General features: G+C 35.3%; 1 protein-coding gene, 1 non-coding gene and 1 pseudogene across 2 annotated transcripts; all 3 read left to right on the plus strand.

Moving 5' to 3' along the window:
• Window positions 1–3,419: 3,419 nt before the first annotated feature.
• On the plus strand, window positions 3,420–3,527 carry LOC148553355 (small nucleolar RNA R71). Its single transcript, XR_015893301.1, has one exon. It is a non-coding gene; the product is annotated as a small nucleolar RNA R71 (small nucleolar RNA).
• Window positions 3,528–12,933: 9,406 nt separating this feature from the next.
• Window positions 12,934–15,686, plus strand: LOC148553356 (uncharacterized; annotated as a pseudogene).
• Window positions 15,687–19,540: 3,854 nt separating this feature from the next.
• Window positions 19,541–21,223, plus strand: LOC148553357 (uncharacterized). Its single transcript, XM_088494811.1, has 5 exons — window positions 19,541–19,630; window positions 19,719–19,820; window positions 19,910–20,233; window positions 20,630–20,664; window positions 21,055–21,223. The coding sequence occupies exons 1-5, from the start codon at window positions 19,541–19,543 to the stop codon at window positions 21,221–21,223; spliced, it is 720 nt and encodes a 239-aa protein (XP_088350937.1).
• Window positions 21,224–22,411: the final 1,188 nt, after the last annotated feature.

Below are 22,411 nucleotides of genomic sequence, written 5' to 3' on the forward strand. Positions count from 1 at the left end.
TATCTTGTTTGCTCCATCCTTTTACTAGTGATGGGCTTGTCCTCATCAATAAGGATGTCTTCTTCTATGTCAATTCCAGCTGAATTACAAAGGTGACAAATGAGATGAGGGAAGGCTAACCTTGACAAAGTAGAGGACTTGTCTGCCGCCTTGTAGAGTTCTAGGGATATAACCTCATGAACTTCTACTTCCTCTCCAATCATGATGCTATGGATCATGATAGCCCGGTCTATAGTAACTTCAGACCGGTTGCTAGTGGGAATGATTGAGCGTTGGATGAACTCCAACCATCCCCTAGCCACAGGCTTGAGATCATGCCTTCTTAGTTGAACCGGCTTCCCTCTTGAATCTTTCTTCCATTGAGCGCCCTCTTCACAAATGTCTATGAGGACTTGGTCCAACCTTTGATCAAAGTTGACCCTTCTAGTGTAGGGGCATGCATCTCCTTACATCATGGGCAAGTTGAATGCCAACCTTACATTTTTCGGACTGAAATCTAAGTATTTCCCCCGAACCATTGTAAGCCAATTCTTTGGGTCCGGGTTCACACTTTGATCATGGTTCTTGGTGATTCATGCATTGGCATAGAACTCTTGAACCATTAAGATTCCGACTTATTGAATGGGGTTGGTGAGAACTTCCCAACCTCTTCTTCGAATCTCATGTCAAATCTCTGGGTATTCACCCTTTTTGAGCTTGAAAGGGACCTCGGGGATCACCTTCTTCTTGGTCACAACTTCATAGAAGTGGTCTTGATGCACCCTTGAGATGAATCTCTCCATCTCCCATGACTCAGAGGTGGAAGCTTTTGCCTTTCCTTTCCTTTTTCTAGAGGTTTCTCCCGCCTTAGGTGTAATAAATGGTTATGGAAAAACAAAAAGCAATGCTTTTACCACACCAAACTTAGAAGGTTTGCTTGTCCTCGAGCAAAAAAAGAAGAAAGAGAGTAGAGGAAGAAGAAATAGAGGAGATGGAGGGGGGTTAGTGTTTCGGCCAAGGGGGAGAAGTAGTGTTTAAGATGTGTGAAAATGAAGGGGTGAAGATGGGTTTATATAGGAGTGGGGAGAGGGTAACGTTCGGCCATGTATGGGTGGGTTTAGGAGGGAAAGTGGTTTTAATTTGAATGGTGAGGTAGGTGGGGTTTATGATGGATGGATGTGGATTGGTGAAGGGTTTATGGAGAAGAGGGTAGGATTTAATAGGTGAGGGGTTTTTGGGGAAGAGGTATTGAGGTGATTGGTGAAGGGTATTTGGGGAAGAGTATTATGAAAAGGTGTGAAGAAGAGAGAGAGTGAGTTGAGGTTGGTGGGGATCCTGTGGGATCCACAGATCCTGAGGTGTCAAGTATTTCTCATCCCTGTACCAATTAGGCTTGCAAAATGCCCTTTGCTGCCAATCCTGGCATTAAACTCCAGGTTGCTGCCCTTTTCTGGAGTTAAACGCCAGTCTGGTGCCTATTTCTGGCGTTAAACGCCCAGAATGGTGCCAGATTGGGCGTTTAATGCCCATTATGCTGCCCTTACTGGCGTTTAAACGCCAGTAGACTTCTCCTCCAGGGTGTGCTGTTTTTCATTATGTTTTTCAGTTTGTTTTTGCTTTTTCAATTATTTTTGTGACTTCACATGATCATCAACCTACAGAAAACATAAAATAACAATGGAAAATAGAAATTTAACATAGACAAGTAAAATTGGATTGCCTCCCAACAAGCGCTTCTTTAATGTCAGTAGCTTGACAGTGGGCTCTCAGGGAGCCTCACAGATACTCAGAGCATGATGATGGCCTCTTAACACCAAACTTAGAGTTTGGTTGTGGTCTCCCAACACCAAACTTAGAGTTTAAATGTGGGGGTTTTGTTTAACTCTGTATTGAGAGAAGCTTTTCATGCTTCTTCTCCATGGTTACAGAGGGAGATCCTTGAGCTTAAAATACAAGGGAGTCCTCATTCACTTGAAGGACCAATTCTCCTCTGTCAACATCAATCACAGCTTTTGCTGTGGCTAGGAAGGGTCTACCAAGGATGATGGATTCATCCATACACTTCCCAGTATCTAGGATTATGAAATCAGCAGGGATGTAGTGGTCTTCAACCTTTACCAAGACATCCTCTACCAGTCTATAAGCCTATTTTCTTGAATTGTCTGCCATCTCTAGTGAGATTCTTGCAACTTGTACCTCAAGGATCCCTAGCTTCTCCATTACAGAGAGAGGCATGAGGTTTATGCTTGACCCTAGGTCACACAGAGCCTTCTCAAACGTCATGGTGCCTATGGTACAAGGTATTGAGAACTTTCCAGGATCTTGTCTCTTCAGAGGTAATTTCTGCCTAGTCAAGTCATCCAGTTCTTTGGTGAGCAAGGGGGTTCATCCTCCCAAGTCTTATTACCAAATAGCTTGGCATTTAGCTTCATGATTGCTCCAAGGTACTTAGCAACTTGTTCTTCAGTAACATCTTCATCCTCTTCAGAGGAAGAATACTCATCAGAGCTCATGAATGGCGAAAGTAGATTCAATGAAATCTCTATGGTCTCAGTGTGAGCCTCAGATTCCCATGGTTCCTCACTAGGGAACTTCTTGGAGGCCAGTGGAAGTCCATTGAGGTCTTCCTCAGTGGAGATCACTGCCTCTTCCTCTTCTCTAGGTTCGGCCGTGTGGGTTATGTTGATGGCCTTGCACTCTCCTTTTAGATTCTCTTCTGTATTGCTTGGAAGAGTACTAGGAGGGAGTTTAGTAAATTTCTTACTCAGCTGACCCACTTGTGCCTCTAAATTTTTAATGGAGAACCTTGTTTCAGTCATGAAACTTTAAGTGGTTTTAATTAAATCAGAGACTACAGTTGCTAATTCAGAGTGGTTCTGCTTAGAATTCTCCGTTTGTTGCTGAGAAGATGATGGAAAAGGTTTGCCATTGCTAAACCTATTTCTTCCACCATTATTATTGTTGAAGCCTTGTTGAGGCTTCTGTTGATCCTTCCATGAGAGGTTTGGATGATTTCTCCATGAAGGATTATAGGTGTTTCCATAGGGTTCTCCCATATAATTCACCTCTTCCATTGCTGGGTTCTCAGGATCATAAGCTTCTTCTTCAGATGAAGCTTCTTTGGTACTGACTGTTGCTGCTTGCATTCTAGACAGACTCTGAGAAATCATATTGACTTGCTGAGTCAATATTTTGTTCTGAGCCAATATGGCATTCAGAGCATCAATCTCAAGAACTCCTTTCTTTTGACTTGTCCCATTATTCACAGGATTCCTTTCAGAGGTGTACATGAATTGGTTATTTACAACCATTTCAATGAGTTCCTGAGCTTCTGTAGGCGTCTTCTTCAGATGAAGAGATCTTCCAGCAGAGCTGTCCAATGACATCTTGGACAGTTCGGACAGACCATCATAGAAGATACCTATGATACTCTATTCTGAAAGCATGTCAGAAGGACACCTTCTGATCAATTGCTTGTATCTTTCCCAAGCTTCATAGAGGGATTCACCTTCCTTCTGTTTGAAGGTTTGGACTTCCACTCTAAGCTTGCTCAATTTTTGAGGTGGAAAGAACTTTGCCAAGAAGGCATTGACTAGCTTTTCCCAAGAGTTCAGGCTTTCTTTAGGTTGTGAATCCAACCATGTTCGAGCTCTGTCTCTTACAGCGAAGGGAAAGAGCATAAGCTTGTAGACCTCAGGATCAACCCTATTGGTCTTGACAATGTCACAGATTTACAAGAATTCAGCTAAGAACTGATGAGGATCTTCCAATGGAAGTCCATGAAACTTGCAATTCTGTTGCATCAGAGAAACTAATTGAGGCTTAAGCTCAAAGTTGTTTGCTCCAATGGCAGGGATTGAGATGCTTCTCCCATAGAATTCGGGAGTAGGTGCAGTAAAGTCACCAAGCACCTTTCTTGCATTGTTGGCATTGTTGTTGTTTTCGGCTGCCGTGGCTTCTTCTTGTTTGAAAGTTTCTGTTAGGTCCTCTATAGAGAGTTGTACTTTAGCTTCTTTTAGCTTTCTCTTCAAGGTCCTTTCAGATTCAGGATCAGCTTCAACAAGAATGCCATTGTCCTTGCTCCTGCTCATATGAAAAGAGAGGAGAAGAAAATATGGAATCCTCTATGTCACAGTATAGAGATTCCTAGAGGTGTCAGAGGAAAATAAAAATAGAAGGATGAGGTAGAGAAGAGAGAATTCAAACTTATCAAGAAGGACAAAGTTCAAATTGCTGATAATGGAGAAGTGTTAGTCCTTTAAATAGAAAGATTTGGGAAGAGGGGAAGAATTTTTGAAATTAAAGTAAAAAGATTTTGAAATAATTAAAAGAAATTTTGAAAATTTGGTAAATGATTTTCGAAAACTAAGATTGGAAAAGAAATTAAGTGATTTTTTGGAAAAGATTTTGAAATTAGAAATAAAAAAGATATGATTAAAAATTAATTTTGAAAAAGATGTGATTGAAAAGATATGATTGAGAAGATATGATTGAGAATCAAATTAAAAAGAGAAATTTTTTTTAAATTAAAGTTGATTACTTGACTAACAGGAAATTAAAAGATATGATTCTAGAATTAAAATTTGATCCTTTCTTAATAGGCAAGTAACAACTTGAAAATTTTGAATTAAATCATTAGTTGTAGCAAGGATTTTTGAAAATAATAATAATTTAAAAAAATGGAAAGAAATTGATTTTGAAAAGATATGATTGAAGAGATATGATTTGAAAAAGATTTGATTTTGAAAAATTATGAATATTTGAAAAAGATTTGAATTAAAAACAGAATCTTCCCTCTAGTGTCCTCCTGGTGTTAAACGCCCAGAATGGCATCCATTCTGGCATTTAACCCAAAATGCTACCTTTTTAGGCGTTTAACGCCCAGCCAGGTACCCTGGCTGGCGTTTAAACGCCAGTTTTCCTTCCTTACTATGCGTTTTGAACGCCCAGCTTTTTCTCTGTAATTCCTCTGCTGCATGTTCTGAATCTTCAATTCTCTGTATTATTGACTTGAAAAGACATGGTTGGAAAACTAAGATTAAACAAATAATGCATGAAGGACACCAAACTTAGAAGTTTGTATGCTAAGGACTATAAAAATTTGAAAATGCATATCAGAAACAACAAAAGACACAAAACAAGAGAATTTAAAGATCAGAGCAAAGAAATCATCAAGAACAACTTGAAGATCAATGAAGAACATAATGCATGTAATTTTCGAAAATTAGAAGAATGCAATTGACACCAAACTTAAGATTAGACACTAGACTCAAACAAGAAACATAAAATATTTTATATTTTAAGATTTTATAATTTTTTTTTTTGAAATTTTTCGAAAATTAAAAGGTAAAAAGCTTAAACATAAAATAAAATTACCTAATCTGAGCAACAAGATGAACCGTCAGTTGTCCAAACTCAAACAATCTCCGGCAACGGCGCCAAAAACTTGGTGCACGAAATTATGATCATCAATGGCACCAACATCATGGTACGCACAATTGTAATCTCAACTCTTTGTCACAACTCCGCACAACTAACCAGCAAGTGCACTGGGTCGTCCAAGTAATAAACCTTATGTGAGTAAGGGTCGATCCCACGAAGATTGTCGGCTTGAAGCAAGCTATGGTCATCTTGTAAATCTCAGTCAGGCGGATTCAAATGGTTATGGAGAATTGATAATTAAAATATGAATAAAACATAAAAAATAAAGATAGAGATACTTATGCAATTCATTGGTAGGAATTTCAGATAAGCGTATGGAGATGCATTGTTCCTTCTGAACCTCTGCTTTCCTAGTGCCTTCTTCCAATCATTCATACTCCTTTCCATGGCAAGCTTTATGTTGGGCATCACCGTTGTCAATGGCTACTTCCCGTCCTCTCAGTGAAAATGGTCCAAATGCGCTGTCACCACACGGCTAATCAGCTGTTGGTTCTCGATCATGTTGGAATAGGATCCATTGATCCTTTTGCGTCTGTCACTACGCCCAACACTCGCGAGTTTGAAGCTCGTCACAGTCATCCCTTCCCAGATCCTACTCGGAATACCACAGACAAGGTTTAGACTTTCCAAATCTTAGGAATGACCGCCAATGATTCTAGCCTATACCACGAAGGTTCTAATCTTAGATTAGAAACCCAAGAGATACACATTCAAGCTCGTTTGCATGTAGAATAGAAGTGGTTGTCAGGCACGCGTTCATAGGTGAGAATGGTGATGAGTGTCATGGATTATCACATTCATCATGTTGAAGAACGAATGGATATCTTAGAACAGAAATAGGCTTGAGTTGAATAGAAAAATAGTAGTACTTTGCATTAATTCATGAGGAATAGTAGAGCTCCACACCTTAATCTATGTTGTGTAGAAACTCCACCGTTGAAAATACATAAGTGAAAATAGTCTAAGCATGGCCGAATGGCCAGCCTCAAAGGTCTAAGGACTAAACGCAGGGAGGTCAGAATCCAACAGCATCTGCAGTCCTTTTTTAGCCTCTGAATCAGATTTTTGCTCAGGTCTCTCAATTTCAGCCAGAAAATACCTGAAATCACAGAAAAACACACGAACTCATAGTAAAGTCTAGAAATATGATTTTTAGATAAAAATTAATAAAAATATAATAAAAACTAACTAAAATATACTAAAAACAAACTAAAAACAATGCCAAAAAGCGTATAAATTATCCGCTCATCAGGCGACTTCTGCAATTTTCTGCACGTGGCGTCTGTCACGCGTGCGTGTGGGTCATCGAAACGCGTCATCTGGAGTTTTTTCTTATCACGCGTACGCGTCGCTTGTGCTTTTTGCTTGGCACGCGTTTGCATCGTCCATGCGTGCGCGTCACCTGTGTTCTGCGCGAGGCACGCGTCCGCATCGTCCATGCGTGCGCGTCGCTACCATTTCTTCAAAAACTCTATTTTGTGCGTTCCTTCAATTTTTGCATGTTTCTTTTCTGTCCTCTAAGCCATTCCTGCCCTATAAAGCCTGGAAATACTTAACATACAGATCACGGCATCAAATGCTAATAAAGGATAATTAAAATTAATATTTTTAAAGCATAGGAAACATATTTTCACATATATCATAAAATAAGGAAGGAATTGTAAAATCATAAAATTCATATGAATAAGTGGGTGAAGAATTGATAAAAACACTCAATTGAGCACAAGATGAATCATAAAATAGGGGTTTATCAGGGAGCCATTAACTCTATTTCTCACTAATTGGATTAGTGGAGAGTTAGGACTTATGGACATGGATTGATATAGCTCATTTGACTTTCCTTTACTACTAGTTGGAGGATGATTTAATGGGATTGATCCTTGCCAATTCTCATGTTGTGGTTAGTGATAAGGATAGAGTTCCTTGACCACCAAACCTTGCCAAGACCATTTTATAATTTCAATTCCTTGCAATTTACTTTTCTTGTCTCTTATCCAAAACCCCAAAATATACAACTCATAACCAATAACAAGAACACTACCCTGTAATTCCTTTGAGAGACGATCCGAGGTTTAAATACTTCGGTTATTAGATTTACTAGGGGTTAGTTACTTGTGACAAACAAATTTTTGTATGAAAGGATTATTATTGGTTTAGAAACTATACTTGCAATGAGATTTTATTAGTGAAATTCTATACCACACATTTTTCCGTTCATCAGGTTCCAGCATTCTTTAGTCCAAAAGGAATTACTACATAATAATAGTTATCATTGGAAGTGGTGAAAGAGGTCTTTTCTTAGTTCAGCTTATACATTGAGATTTGGTTATATCCCGAGTATGCGTTCACGAAGGACAAATACCGATAACCTGAGGCCAAGTCCACCAGAGCATCGATGCTTGAGAGCGGATATAAATCCTTGGGACAAGCTTGTTGAGGTCGGTGTAGTCGATACACATCCTCTACTTTCCATTTTGCTTATTTACCAGAACCACATTAGCCAGCCATAATGGATACTTTACCTCTCTTACAAATTTGGCTTCCAATAATTTTTGCACCTGTTCTTCCATGACCTGTGTCTTTTCAGGCCTGAGTTTCCAAACCTTTTGCTGGATAGGTGTATAACCCAGGTAGAAAGCGAGCTTGTGAGACATCAAGTCGGGATCTATACCAAGCATGTCAGAGGCTTCCCAAGTGAATAGGTCAGAGTTTTTTTGTAGGAGTCAACGAGCTGTGCTCTCACACCTCCTTCTAGGTTATCCCCTATATTCATTGTCTTTTCAGAATGATATCCGATTTACACTTCTTCTACCTTTTCTCCATGTTGGGGGCGTAGTTCTTCCTGAGTTTGAACACCACCGAGTTCGATAGTGTTGACTTCTTTTCTGCCCGGGCTGCCTTTTAGATTAAGGCTTTCATTGTAGCACTTTCGTGCCAACTTTTGATCTCCCTTTATGGTGGCAATTTCCTCTATCGTGGGAAACTTCATGCACAAGTGAGGTGTGGAGACAACTATTGCTAGTCGATTTAAAATAGTCTGATCTATTAGGGCATTGTATGCTGACGTGACTGATGATCGGAAAATTGATGGTGTAGAATTTCACAATTGAAGTCTTGTTGCAAGTATAGTTTCTAAACCAACAATAATTCTTTCATACAAAAATTTTGTTTGTCACAAGTACAAACCCCTAATAATTTTAATAACCGAAGTATTTAAACCTCGAATCGTCTCTCAAAGGAATTGCAAGGTAGTGTTCTTGTTATTGGTTATGGATTGTATATTTTGGGGTTTTGGGTTAAGAGACATGAAAAGTAAAGTGCAAAGGAAATCAAATAACAAAGAGGTCTTGGCAAGATTTGGTGGTCAAGGATCTCTATCACTACAAGGAAACCTAATTTCAGCGGCTATATTAGGGGAGCGGTCAATTAGAACCGCCGTCGCTGCTACCCTAATTTTACATACCCGCGGTTGAGAGCAACCCGCCTCTGAAAAACAAATCCAGCGGCGGCCATCGTTTTCACTCCACGGCGGTTCATGGAATTCACGCCATTCTATGCTTAAACCGCCTAATTTCTCTTTCGTTCGCACTTCTCGCTAGCTCCACTACCCACTATCCGCCATTACCTCAGTTCTTCATTTTTCCAAAACCTAGCTTGGCACCCAAAACCCCAATTCCAGTGAACAAAACCTCTTCGTGCAGAAGGAAAATCTGCAAGGAATCATGGCTTAGCAAAAGTATACGGATTTTTTCCTGTCTCTGGTAAGCTAATTGTGTTTTTCTTTGTTCTTTTCCAATTCAATTTTATACTTCTTCTAGTTAATAATCACTGATAACTCATTATCTTATTATCTAGTTGTTTCTCCTTCTTGTTCATCACTGTGAGAACGCACGAATTTCTCTCCTGGAAGTGCAAATTTCTGCAATTTAAGGTTACTCTGTCTCTTTCTCTACTATTAGGAATTTAGGGGTTTATTGGATATAAACTGTAAAGAGGAATTCGTACTTATTACTTAATAATGTCTTGATTAAAAGACAATCTAGCTTGAAACTAATAACAGGAAATGGTCCGATAAAGTAGTGCGCTTGAAGAAGTTCTTTATGTGATTTAATTTGTATGCAATCTGTGTAATTTCATTAATGAATTCATCATTGGGATCGGATCAGAGTTGCATATTTGATCATATTTTCTGTTTAAATTAGTTCTCAATTGAGGTTTAAATTATGAAGTAAAATGAGCAACTAAGAGAAGAAATGAGGGTGTGTTTGTTTATTTGTGAGCTAAGTAAAAATTCTACAGAGAACAATAATCATGACAAATAAAAAAACAAACAAAATCTGAGATACAAAACACAAGAAGAAATAGACCCAAAACTGATTGTAGGTAGAATCTGACTACAATAGAATAATAAAACTCCAAAGAAACCACCACGCATGCATATCAGAGAGGTATTTGATTTGTTTGATTAATTGATTAATTGGGTTTTGCAGGTCTTAAGCTGAAATAGTTATCCTAACAAAGGAAGCCAAATTGAGTCAAGACCAACTTTGGCACAGGTAATAATTATTAGTATTTTAAGATTTGTCTAATTTTGTTGATGAATATTGATAATTAAAGTTAAAAAATGGATTATTTAGTTTACTATGAATGCTAGCCCTGTTTTCTGATGTATTCATACTTCTATAGTCAAATAGCTACTGCCAAGTGTCAATACTAAAAGTATAGATTATATTATTCCTATTCCACCACAGAACACATGCAAGTAACCAATAAAATGCTGTTTACTAATTCTCCTATCAATCAAGTAAATAGCTACTACCCCTTTGTGTTTGTCTCGTCTATACTTGGTAAAACTTTGGTAAAATTTTTTGTTGTAGTGCATCAAGACAGGATCTCTTCCATTCTCAACCTTTGAGGTTCTTACAGCTCATCTCTGGAAGGTAAGTTAGTTAAGTTTGTTGCGTGCTATTTATTTATCTATTTCTTTATTGATTATTATTAAAGTTTAGCTAATAATGAGTTCTTTTAATGAAACATTTTCAAATATTTAAAAAAAATGTTTTGACAAAGATCTGATTAGCTGATATGAATGTTTATTTGTTTCTTGACCTCTTTTGTTTGCTACTTATTCAAGGGAAGTAAGTATGTGCACCCACCATTATAATTGTTGAATCTAATAAACACAATGACATAAACATGATTTGGCAAGTTTTTGAAAGTATTAGCACATGCAACAATAGGCAAGGGATCCACTGTTCATGTAACAAGCGACAATTGATATTCTTTAGTTTATCCCTTCTCTAGTTTATCCCTTCTCTATTTCTGTAAATTAAAAAAAAAAAAAACCTAGACAATTTAAACAAAAATGCCCTTTAAGATAATAATTTATACTACCATCAAGAGTTAAAAACTTGATAAATGGCAAAGACAATAGATTTATGTCCATGGATGAAAAATGATTGTTTCTGTTTTTTATTGATGTCATAAAGCACACATGCATCTGCTGCTGTCTTCGACTGAAACCAAAAAGGTGTTATGGAAGATTTCAGGATTTAAACTAATTGACAACAAAAACAACCCAAGAAAAGAAATTGGAAATAAGTGCAAGATAAAGAATAAGTTAACCTGATTTTTTTATTATTACTTTACATGCTTTTCTTTGATTAGAAACAGAACACGTGCACACACATTTAGAGGTCCAAAAGGCTTGAATCATTATATAGTTATTTGTTAGTTTGGTGCCTCTTTATACATATATATGTGAGTCATTTAGCTTTTACAAATTTTTATAAACTAAAATAGTTCATGAGTACTCAGATAAGATGGATGAAATTAGTTCTTTGCATAAACTTAAAACAGCTGATTTCCTATCCACTACTTCTCTTCCATGTTCGGTGTTGTGCACTTTCTTAATTGAAATTTTACTATATGCTTCAATAATAGATCATATGATGCAGAGACTCCATGCAGAGAACAATAAGCATTAGTCTATTGAAGCATAGACCATTCAACTTTACATAGCGAATTTGACTAAAACAATTAGTATTATGCTAACTGCGTAGTTTAATGGAGACATCCTCATCAAAGTTGGTTGGTGATGGGGATTAGCCTGTTATTTTTTTTCCGATAAACTGATTTAATTAGTAATTTTATCAAGTGTTTTTAAAGTATATATTCGTTAAATTATTTTTAATTTATTATTATATTTGTTAGGAAAAAATTAAAGATTTAGCTAGAGAATACTAGAAATAAAAGAGAAATAGTATTTTTTTTTAAGATTGATTCACTTATTATTTTATTAGTATTAAATTGAAGATGAGTTGTAATTAATTGAAAAACAATGATATCAGGGGCATTTCTCGGAAGAAAGAAGTAGATCAGGAATTTAATAGTTGAAGCATGTAATGGGCTATTTTGTGCAATAGGTTTGTGTCTATTTAAAATTCACACGTAGTGATATCATTGACATTTTTGTATACTTTTACATTAGGACTTTTCATGAATGAGAGCTCAATGAGTAAAATTACATCTTATATGGTTGACTAAGGACTCCAGACTAGTTTTGAATATAATTAGTACTTAATCAAAGGTAAATCAGAATGAGTACCTAACTTCTAAACATGACAGATAGCCTGGTAATGGAACGTAAAAATTAGTTAACTTGCATAAAAACTCTAGATCATAAATTAATTTATATAATCATTCATTAGTGTGTTCTCTGTGGTCTGCGATTATTTAGTTTCACTTGCTGTAAACAACACCGGACGTGCATTTATTCTGATCATATTTTCATGCATTTGCTATAGAGATATTTATTTTGTTGTTAAGATGGTCTTGAAGTTATATTGTATAGTTTTGAGTGCATAGCTAGCTAACTAATTATGAACTTTTTTTTGGATAGAATTGAAAGAATGGAGAATGTATAGTAAATAGTGATGATGCATTAACAGTTAAGTCTTAAGAGTAGTACCATCTCTCTCTTACTTTCTTTGTGAAACTGCAAATGCTACTGCATGTGGAACTGTTGCGTTTTATGTCTGAAATTGGTGCTAAGTAAGAGAATATTTATTCCAACCCGTAAGAGCAATAAATGCATGCAATGATATCCAATTTTTATTATTTTAAGAGAGGGGGAGGGGGCAAGGAAAACTATGATTTGAGTTGGTTTTTGGAATTGTATTTTTGAGGTGCGTTTGGCAGGATAACAAGCCAACCTCTTGTGGTTTTTGCCAACCTACATAGCTACTATCTTTCATCCATGTTAATTCATTTTTCTGATTCTAATTCTAATTCTTATTTTATTATTTTTCTTTCACAGTGAAGGCTATTTTGTTTGGAAGTAACATACCTACCTATTCCATTTTACTTATCTGCTGATTTTTTTTTTTGAAAAACAAGTAGCATCTCTTTCCCTATGGTTGGTAGATTAGTATTTTTAAAAAAATATATATTTACATAGTTGTTACTAAATAGTGCACATGGCTTTAAACCAGAACAAAACACTTTAAAGCTATGGAAGTTCTGGATAAATCGTGGATTAAGAGACCACGAAATTCTCTTGAGTATGCACAAGGTGTGTCAAGATTTATTGAGTTTGCTTTTGCACATCATTCTGCCGATGGAATAATCATATGTCCATGTAATGCATGTGCTTTTAAGAAGTGGCTAACAAGGGACGAGGTGTACGATCGTTTGATTTGTACACAATTTCCAATAGGATATACATTTTGGTTTTATCATGTAGAGCACTCGATAGGAGAAACTAGCAACGTCTCAAGTAGTATTTTTTTAGACTTACAACAAAATTCTATGGCCGACGAGCAACATCCTATGGTCGAGGTTGATCCAATTCGAAACTTGATTAGTGAAGGTCTAGGAGTTGGTGGGAACATCAGAAATGGAACACCCATCATAGCAAATGAAGTCATTGATGGTGGTGCTCAAAGATTGGATCCTACTGAATCTCATACAACTCTTGAAGCAAAAGGGTTTAGCGAGCTGCTTAAGGATGGAGAAGAGTCGTTATATAAAGGGTGTACGAGATACTCGAAGTTATCTTTTCTATTGAAGTTGTTCCATATTAAATCCCTTTGTGGTATGACCGACAAGTCCATGAAGATGATTTTAGAACTATTGAGTGACGCAATCGAATATGCAAGGATTCCAAGTTCTTTTTATGAGGTAAAAAAGATCATTTCTAAACTCAGTTTGGATTGCACGAAGATACATGCTTGCCCAAACAATTGTATGTTGTATTTGGGCGAAGATGAGAACAGGGAGACATGTAACGTCTGTAATAGGTCTAGATGGAAGACATATAAGAAAAAAGGTCCAGCTGAGGCATTGAGTATTATTGGTAACAAAAAGAAGAAGCATCCAGCAAAAGTTCTTCATTACTTTCCTTTAAAATCTCGATTGAAAAGATTGTTCTACTCGTCAAAGACTGCTGCTGATATGCGATGGCATGCTACAGCTGAGAATGAGGATAACGCAATGAGACATCCAAGAGACTCTGAGGCCTGGAAAAGGTTTGATTTGGAGCACTCCAACTTTGCATCCGATCCACGAAATGTGCGTCTTGCATTAGCTATCGATGGCTTCAATCCACATGGAACTTTGAGTACAAATCATAGTATTTGGCCTGTCATTCTCATTCTGTATAATACTCCTCCATGGACGTGTATGAAATCGACATCATTCATAATTTCAATGATAATTCCTGGCAAGAAAATGCTAGGAAATAACATAGATATTTATTTGCAACCTCTAATAAAAGAGTTGAAGGAGTTATGGGTTGAGGGTTGCGATGCATATGATGCTTTAACACAAGAAGTGTTTAAGTTGCACGCAGCTTTATTGTGGACAATTAGTGACTTTCCTAGGTTAGGGACGCTTTCTGGATGGAATACATACACAGGAATTGCTTGCCTATCTTGCAACTTCGATAACATCCCTCATCGTCTCAATCACAACAAAAAGTATTGTTTTATGGGTCATCGTCGCTTTCTGGATCAGAGACACAAGTTTAGATTAAACACCGTTCAATTTAATGGAAGACAAGAAACAAGGCTTCCACCAAGAACATTATCTGGCAGTGAAATCCTTTCACAAGTTGAGAATATTAATGTCACCTTTGGCCGAAGAGAAGAAGTAGGAAGAAGTGGTAAAAGATTACGCACTGGTGGAACTGTTGAAGGAGGTGGTACTCAACAATGGAAAAAGAAGAGCATTTTTTTGAGTTGCCATATTGGAAGTCTAATTTGCTACGTCACAATCTCGATATGATGCATATTGAGAAAAATGTATGTGACAACGTGCTATATACTTTGTTAAATAATAGTTCGAAGTCAAAAGATCACATAAATGCTCGAAGAGACCTTCAAGAAATGGATATCAAGCCTGATCTGTGGCTAAGGGAAAATGGAAAGTGTCCTCCGACAATTTATACTCTGAACAATTTGGGTAAGAAGAGATTCTTGACAACTTTGAAAAATGTCACTGTTCCCGATGGTTATGCAAGCAACATATCAAGGTGCATTGACCTAAAGTCTCTTAAGTTGAGTGGGATGTTAAAAAGTCAAGATTGTCATATACTTATGGAGCAATTATTACCGTTAGCCATGCGAACAGGGCTGCCTGATAAGGTCTCTGCAGTGCTTATTGAGATGTGTTCATTCTTTAGACAATTATGTGGTAAAGCGTTAAGTGCCCCCTGTTTGGAAAAGTTGCAAGATCAAATTGTCCTCACGTTATGCCACATGGAAATGTTATTCCCTCCTTCATTCTTCACAGTTATGGTTCACTTGATGGTGCACCTTGTAGAAGAAGCTAAACTTGGAGGCCCTGTCCATTATAGATGGATGTACCCTATTGAGAGGTAAAATTATTAGCTTAGATTGTTATTTATAACTTTGTTGGATAGTATTTAATCTTCATTCTTGGATAGGTATTTAGAACACTTGAAGTCATATGTACGTAACAAAGCACAACCAGAAGGATCTATAGCGCAAGGATACTTAATGGAAGAAATTCTTACATTTTGCTCCAGATATTTAGAGAACATTGAGACTAGATGGAATCAACCTCGCCGAGTTGATGATGGACTAACCCATGAAGAATTAAATCCTTGGTTAGATACTTTGTTTCCTCAAGTAGGTAAACCACTTGGTGTTTCCTCATATTTCACTTTAACAGCCACCGAGAAGTTACAAGCTCATAGACATGTGTTGACTAATTGCTCCATAGTTGACAACTATCTCCAGTGAGTATCTCAGCATGTTCTAATTCATATATGTAAAATTCTTTTAATGACCTTTAATCCTAATATTAAGACATATATAGAGAGTTTAGAAACATTGTACGAAAGCAATTAAGAAGTCGCACAAGAAATACATCAGAGATAGACAAAAAAGTTCATAGAGAGTTTACAAGTTGGTTCTCTACCCGTGTGAGTCAAATTCTTCCTCGTTGAAGTTATTTTTTTCAATTTCCATCATATGAAGTTGATAAAAAGTTCATCATGCTTTCTTAGATTGTTCGAGATCTTGATAAAATTGAAGAATCTAAGAGAATGGTATTTTTTAGTCTTGCTAAAGGGACGATTGACCAAGCCAGAAGATTTTCTGCATATAATGTCAATGGATACAAGTTTAGGACTGTAGAACGTGAAAAGGTTTAAAAACTCAAAACAGTAATATTTTTGGGACATTTGGAACAAGAAGTTACTCCCGCAATAGTGATCCCAATATGAGGTTTGGAGCAGTTCCTTATTATGGAAAGTTAGTCGACGTTATTGAACTTAATTATGATAGTATATTCTTTGTAACCTTGTTTAAATATGAATGGACTAACACAACAAACCCAAAGGCCATGAAAGAAGACAAATTAGGTTTTACCTCTATCAACTTTAGTAGATTGATACATACCGGTGAGCATGAGGATGATGAGCCATATATTAAGGCTAACGAAGCTCAAATGGTTTATTATGTAGAGGATGAGAAAGAAAAAGGTTGGAGCATACCAATTCAAGTAAAGCCAAGAGACTTATATGATATGGGCAATGAGGATGAAGACATAATTTATGACAGTGTAGGTTATCCATCACAAGATTTGGGACAATTTTTTCCAGATAACATTTCACATGTACCATTAGCAAGATCAATTATAGACGAAGAAAGTTTAGAGTAATGTAAGTCTTTAGTTGCAAGTCATAGAGTGTTATTTATTGTTTTCTTTCATAATTTTATGTTTTATTACATATACTTAATAGTTTGAATTAGTGGTTTCTTGTTTCTTTGGTTCTTAGCTGATAAAATTAAGTACTATTATTTTATTTTCATTATGTTATTGATATATTAATCTTAATATCTCTTGATATGTTGTAGAAATGACTAAGAGAAAGGTTGTTTCTTCACGTGAGAATACATCTACTCATGAGTTCAATGATTCACCCCCTGTTGATCAAGATGAGTCCTCTCAATCCATAGAGCCTGAAGCTACTTTATCTATTGATTCAGAAGTTCCACATGTTCAATTAGATGTACAAGGAAGAAAGTCTAATAAGTACTGGACAGTTGAATTCGAAGGTACATTATTAAGTTTAGTTCAATTATAGCACTGTATATTTAAATTTCTACAAGGAAGGAAGTATAATAATGTATGGTATACTACTTGAATAATTTGATAGATGCAAATGGAATGATTAAGGAAGGTCACTTAAGGTTGAAAGATGTGTGGGTGCTGTCTCGTGAGACTAAAATTATTGTGCATTGGAATGAGCATGTCCAACCAATTGGTGAATCTGGTGGACTTTTAGGATTGTTTTTGGGAGCTGTTGCTGGAAATTTCAAGAACTTTCCTATAAGTTATGAGAAATAGCCTTTAGTTCCAAAAGAGCCATACAAAAATGGAGCCTATAAGGATATTATTCAGGTTCTTTTTTATTTAATTATTTAATAATGATTTAATTATTTTCAATACATGCATTCCTATGTTCTAGTATTGTGTCATCCAAGGACAATTTCAGCTATTATTTATTAATGAATATAATATAGCTGGCCAACTCACTAAATGCCCCCTAGCCTAATACGTATTGTTGTTGAATAATTGAAGATGGGCTATTCATGAAAAAGTTACTAGCTAGCTTATTCTCTTAATTAAATCTGTATTGGCCACTTACCAGATATTCTATGCTTTATTTATTTAACTATTGAATGTGCTTGGTTTGGTAATCAGATAATCAACTATTTTTTAACTAACACTAAAGTTAATTTCATTCTTCATTCTTTTCTCATCCTTCTTTTTACTTCTGTTTTTTTTAGCAGAAAAAGAATTGATGTTTAAATTTTTTGTTGTCAAATTTATAAATAAAAAAACCAATTTAAAAACTGGATCTATGTTTCTTTTTATTGGTGGCAAGAAACTTGTCTTTCATTTTATTTTATTTGATTTTCAGGCATTCACTGTTTTACTATGTGCTTTCCTGGCTTTTTTATTTAGATAAATATGTAAAATATATTACTTCTCTACACGTGCATAAGTGTACCACACTAATATATTTCTTATGCTGCATGCCCCTTATGGTCATATTATGCTATTATTTTAGTTATAAATTACATTTTGTGGTTCTGATATGCTAATAATTAACTTTCTTGGTGCCATATTATGCTAATAATTAACTTCCTGCATCTCAGATTGGCAATTGGGCATAGCATGAGTCTATGAACATTTTTGTGAATTATGTTCCAATTTTAGTTATTAATAAGTTTAAACAATTTTACCTATAAGTCTATGTTACAATTATTTAGGTTAATTATTTTTATGTTTATACTATGTAGAGATTCTTTAAAGTTGATGATGGACAGCAAAAGAAGTACATACTACAAAATCTTGGTAGGAAGTGGAAAGATGATAGATGCAAATTGTTTAACGATAATTATAATTGGAATCTTACTCGAGAGCAAATATAACATTGTTACCAAAAGGAGTTGGAGTCAGCTTAGGTCAATGGGCAACTTTTATTGATTATAGATTAAAGTCCAGAACTCAGGTAATTGTATGAATACACATTCTATCTTTCACTTTATATTGACAAGTTGCTAATTGAATTTATCTTTATAATGCCTCATGTTAATTTTATCTTTAAATCACACTTTAATTTTATCTTTCATTATATTATTTTATTTCACTTTATAATGCCGTATTACATTTATATAATGAGTTAAATTATTATATTTCTTTATGTAAAAAAATTATCATTCTCACACAAATTCCTCGATTATGACTCCTTTTTCCAGTTACTATTGTCGCTCTGCCAACTTAACACTAGTCACAAATCAAAACATTTGGGAGTCATCAATATTGGGTTAATTACTTGAAATTTTAAAGAACTAATTTGAGACACGATACAAATATTTTTACTTCAATAGTCAATATACCTGCATAAGTTCCTACAAAAATTCAATTTAAGCTAATTTATACATCTATAAAGTAAATATATTCCTTCTAGGATTTGGTTTGCCACTAGAATGACATTTACATGTACGATGTATGAACCTGTTTAGATAGGGACTTTAATTTTAGGCACCACAAGAACAATGTTTTATTGTAGTGAGGGAAAAAAGATAAAAAAAAAAAAGAGTTAATTTTAAAAGTATTTAGATTGCTTTTGTAAAAATATTCTTGTGATTAAAAAATAAATAAATTTACCTCTTATTTTTTCAAGCTAATAAATGTAAGCTTAAAAGAACAACACTCAAAAAATAGATTCTTCATAATTAAAAATACTTCTTAAATTATTTAGCAAACAATCTAGTAACTATCAATGATTATGAAGAGAAGCCAAGATGTTTTTTTCTGAAATAATAAACGTGTGAAAAATTTTTGATATACCAAGTTAGCAATATAAAAATAATTAGTAGTCATGTATATTTTAAAACAAGAAACTATATTTGGCATTATTTGCACTGTCTTAATTTTCGGTATATTTTAGTGGGTACATTTTTCCTTTTTTTTTTTTTTGGGAATAAAAGTATATATTTAATTTTTATATTTATTTTTATCTCATTCTATCTTTCACTTTATATTGACAAGTTGCTAATTGAATTTGCATGGGTAGGAAATGTGTGAGAAAAATGCAAGTAATCGAGAAAAACAAACAATTCCTCATACACTCGGATCGAAGACGATTGCTAGGAAGAAACACGAGTTGGTTTGTGATTGAGTCTTTATCAGGATAATATTATGTTATTTAATTTTTACATGCGTTGGAATTGAATTTCGATTTATTGAATTGATAGGAAACTGCAAACAAGAGAGTTTTTACTAGAGCTGAAATGTATCCAATTAGTCATAAGAAGAAGGATGGATCTTTTATTAATGATGAGGCTAGAGAGAAAAGTGTAAGCATTTTCACTTTATTTTGGCTTTATTTCTTAATGATGATAGATATTATTCTAATGATTATGCATTTCTCAAATTTTTACCATAGGAACAATTAACTTTGCTTCAAGCTAATGAGAGTTCTACTGATGATGCATATATCAAGTTATTTGAAAAAGAACACCCGGGTCGTGTTAAAGGTGTAGGATTTGGTATTTGTCTCTCCCAAGTCATGAAATCTTCTAATAGTTTAGGAGGGGCATCTTCTTCATGCAATCATGACTTTGATATGGCTAAAGTTCGCTCTATGGAAGTAGAATTACAAGAGAATAAAGCAACAATTTCTTTATTACAAGCCCAGGTGACATATTTCATTAATCATTGTATGGGTGGAAAAGTGCCACATGACTTTCCTACAGCTACGAATAATGGGGTAAATATTATATATAGATTTTTTTCTTGAATCTTTCATTGTGCATGATTTAGTAAAATAATGATTTAGTTATTGTTGTTCATTTTCTTAATTTGTGTAGATGACTTATGCCTTTTCATATTAGACTTAAATTATTTAACGGTCTTTGTTTTTATTCTAACATATTTTTATTTTTTTTTAATCCTAGATTGCAGAATCTCCAATAGAGACAAGGTCACCTTCTACTATTCCATGAAGTAGTTGTAGAATTTTATGATTGAAGTGACTGAAGACCTTTATTATCAAAGTAACTCTTTATTTTAGGTTTTTAGCTTAGTTAAATATTAATAGCATAATTCTTTTCCAATTCAATTTTAGTATTGCATTATTTGAATTTACTTTGATATGTAAATATAGGTGTTAAACACTGATTGTGTTGGATTTATGATTATGTAAGACTTATTAAATATATATTATATTTTGAAATGCAGTGTTTATATTATTTTGGTCACTTTTTTTATTTTACTTTGAGATGTAGATTTTAATATTTGTAGTAGTTTTTTTTTTTATTAGGATTGAAGCAGTTGGAAATAGTTTATATATAAATTTATTTATTTAAAAAAAAAAAAACATGATACAGTTTTTGCGGCGGTTTTTAACCGCCGCAATTATCATGGTAGAAATTCCTATCGACCTTTTAGCGGCGGTTTAAAACCGCCGTGAATGTTCAACTGTAACTAAAATTTCGAATTTTGCGGCAGTTTTTAAACCGCCGCCGTACACCCACTCTGCTTGGTTCATGCACATAGTGGCGGTTTTAAATCGCCGCTATTTTCCGATAGACTCTGGCGGCGGTTGTTCCAGCGGTTCTTCAAAACCGCCGCCGCTGCTGTGCCGACAGTTGACCTGGCCGCGTTTCGCTCACCGCCGGGAGCTGATTCTAGCGGCGGTTATAACCGCCGCAACCCCCCCCCCCAAAATAACCGCCGCCGTTTTGCTGTTTTGTTGTAGTGTATCCTTATCACTAACCACAACATGAGAATTGGCAAGGATCAATCCCATTAAGTCATCCTCTAACTAGTAGTAAAGGAAGGTCAAATGAGCTATATAAATCCTAGTCCATAAGTCCTAGCTTTCCACTAATTCAATTAGTGAGAACTAGAGTTAATGGCTCCCAATCGTCAATTACTTGGACATTAGTGACTCAAGAGTCCCTAAGTTACCTTCCCAAACCAAGAGCACTAAAATCTACTCTAACATCCTTCCAAGTATTTTGACAAACACTTGGAAGACATAAAAGGAAAGTAAAATCAAATAGCAAGAGTTATTAATCTACAACTACTAATTGCAGAAAATTAACAACAATAAAGCAAATCAACAATAAAGGAACATAGAACATGAATTGCATTAAAGAGAAAATAAAGTGTATCAACATAAAAGTAGAGAATTACAAGAATGAAATACAAAATTAGAGAGAGGAAGAGTAGAGGAACAAGAGTTACAAAAGGAAAAGTAAATTAAAGCATGAAATTAACCTAGATCTAAAAATTCCTAATCTACCTCTAATCCTAATTCTAGAGAGAAGAGAGAGTTTCTCTCTAGAAACTAACTTTTTCTCCAAAACTAAACTAAACTAAACTAATGGTAACTAGAGATATCTGATTTCCCTTCAATCCTTGGGTTAAATAGCATCAGAAGTGAGTTGGGTTTGGGCCTGAGAAGCCCAGAATTTGCCCCCAGCGTTTTGCCTTTAAGTGAGTCACGTGCGAGCATCGATACGTACGTACCATGTATGCGTACGCGTCGCTTGGCAATTTCCTATCCACGCGTATGCGTCAAGTACGCATACGTGTCGCCTTGCAACGTCACAATCCACGCGTGCACGTCCTCTGCGCGTGCGCGTCATTCTCAGCATCCCAAATCCTTGTTTCTTCATGAGTACTCCACTTGAATGCTTTTCCTCTCCATCCCTTTGATCCATTCCTAGCATTTCCAATCTGAATTCACTAACAAACACATCAAGGCATATAATGGAATCAAAGGTGAATTAGATTTAGCTACTTAAGGGCTCAAAAAGCATGTTTTCACACTTAAGCACAAATTAGGAAACAATTATGAAACCATGCTATTTCCTTGAATAAATGTGGGTAAAAGGTATTAGAATTCCCTAAAATCGATACAAGATAAACCCTCAAAATG

This window comes from Arachis ipaensis, chromosome B7, assembly GCF_059453495.1.
Source record: "Arachis ipaensis isolate K30076 ecotype BB chromosome B7, ASM5945349v1, whole genome shotgun sequence".
In the NCBI taxonomy this organism is placed as follows: Eukaryota; Viridiplantae; Streptophyta; class Magnoliopsida; order Fabales; family Fabaceae; genus Arachis; species Arachis ipaensis.

What these genes read in the sequence shown, in the direction of transcription:
- LOC148553357 (XM_088494811.1), top strand. Translation starts at nt 19,541, where the DNA reads ATGTGTGAGAAAAATGCAAGTAATCGAGAAAAACAAACAATTCCTCAT. An exon ending in CTAGGAAGAAACACGAGTTG is followed by an intron (nt 19,631 to 19,718) that starts GTTTGTGATTGA and finishes TTGAATTGATAG; the next exon opens with GAAACTGCAAACAAGAGAGT. An exon ending in CTACAGCTACGAATAATGGG is followed by an intron (nt 20,234 to 20,629) that starts GTAAATATTATA and finishes ATGTAAATATAG; the next exon opens with GTGTTAAACACTGATTGTGT.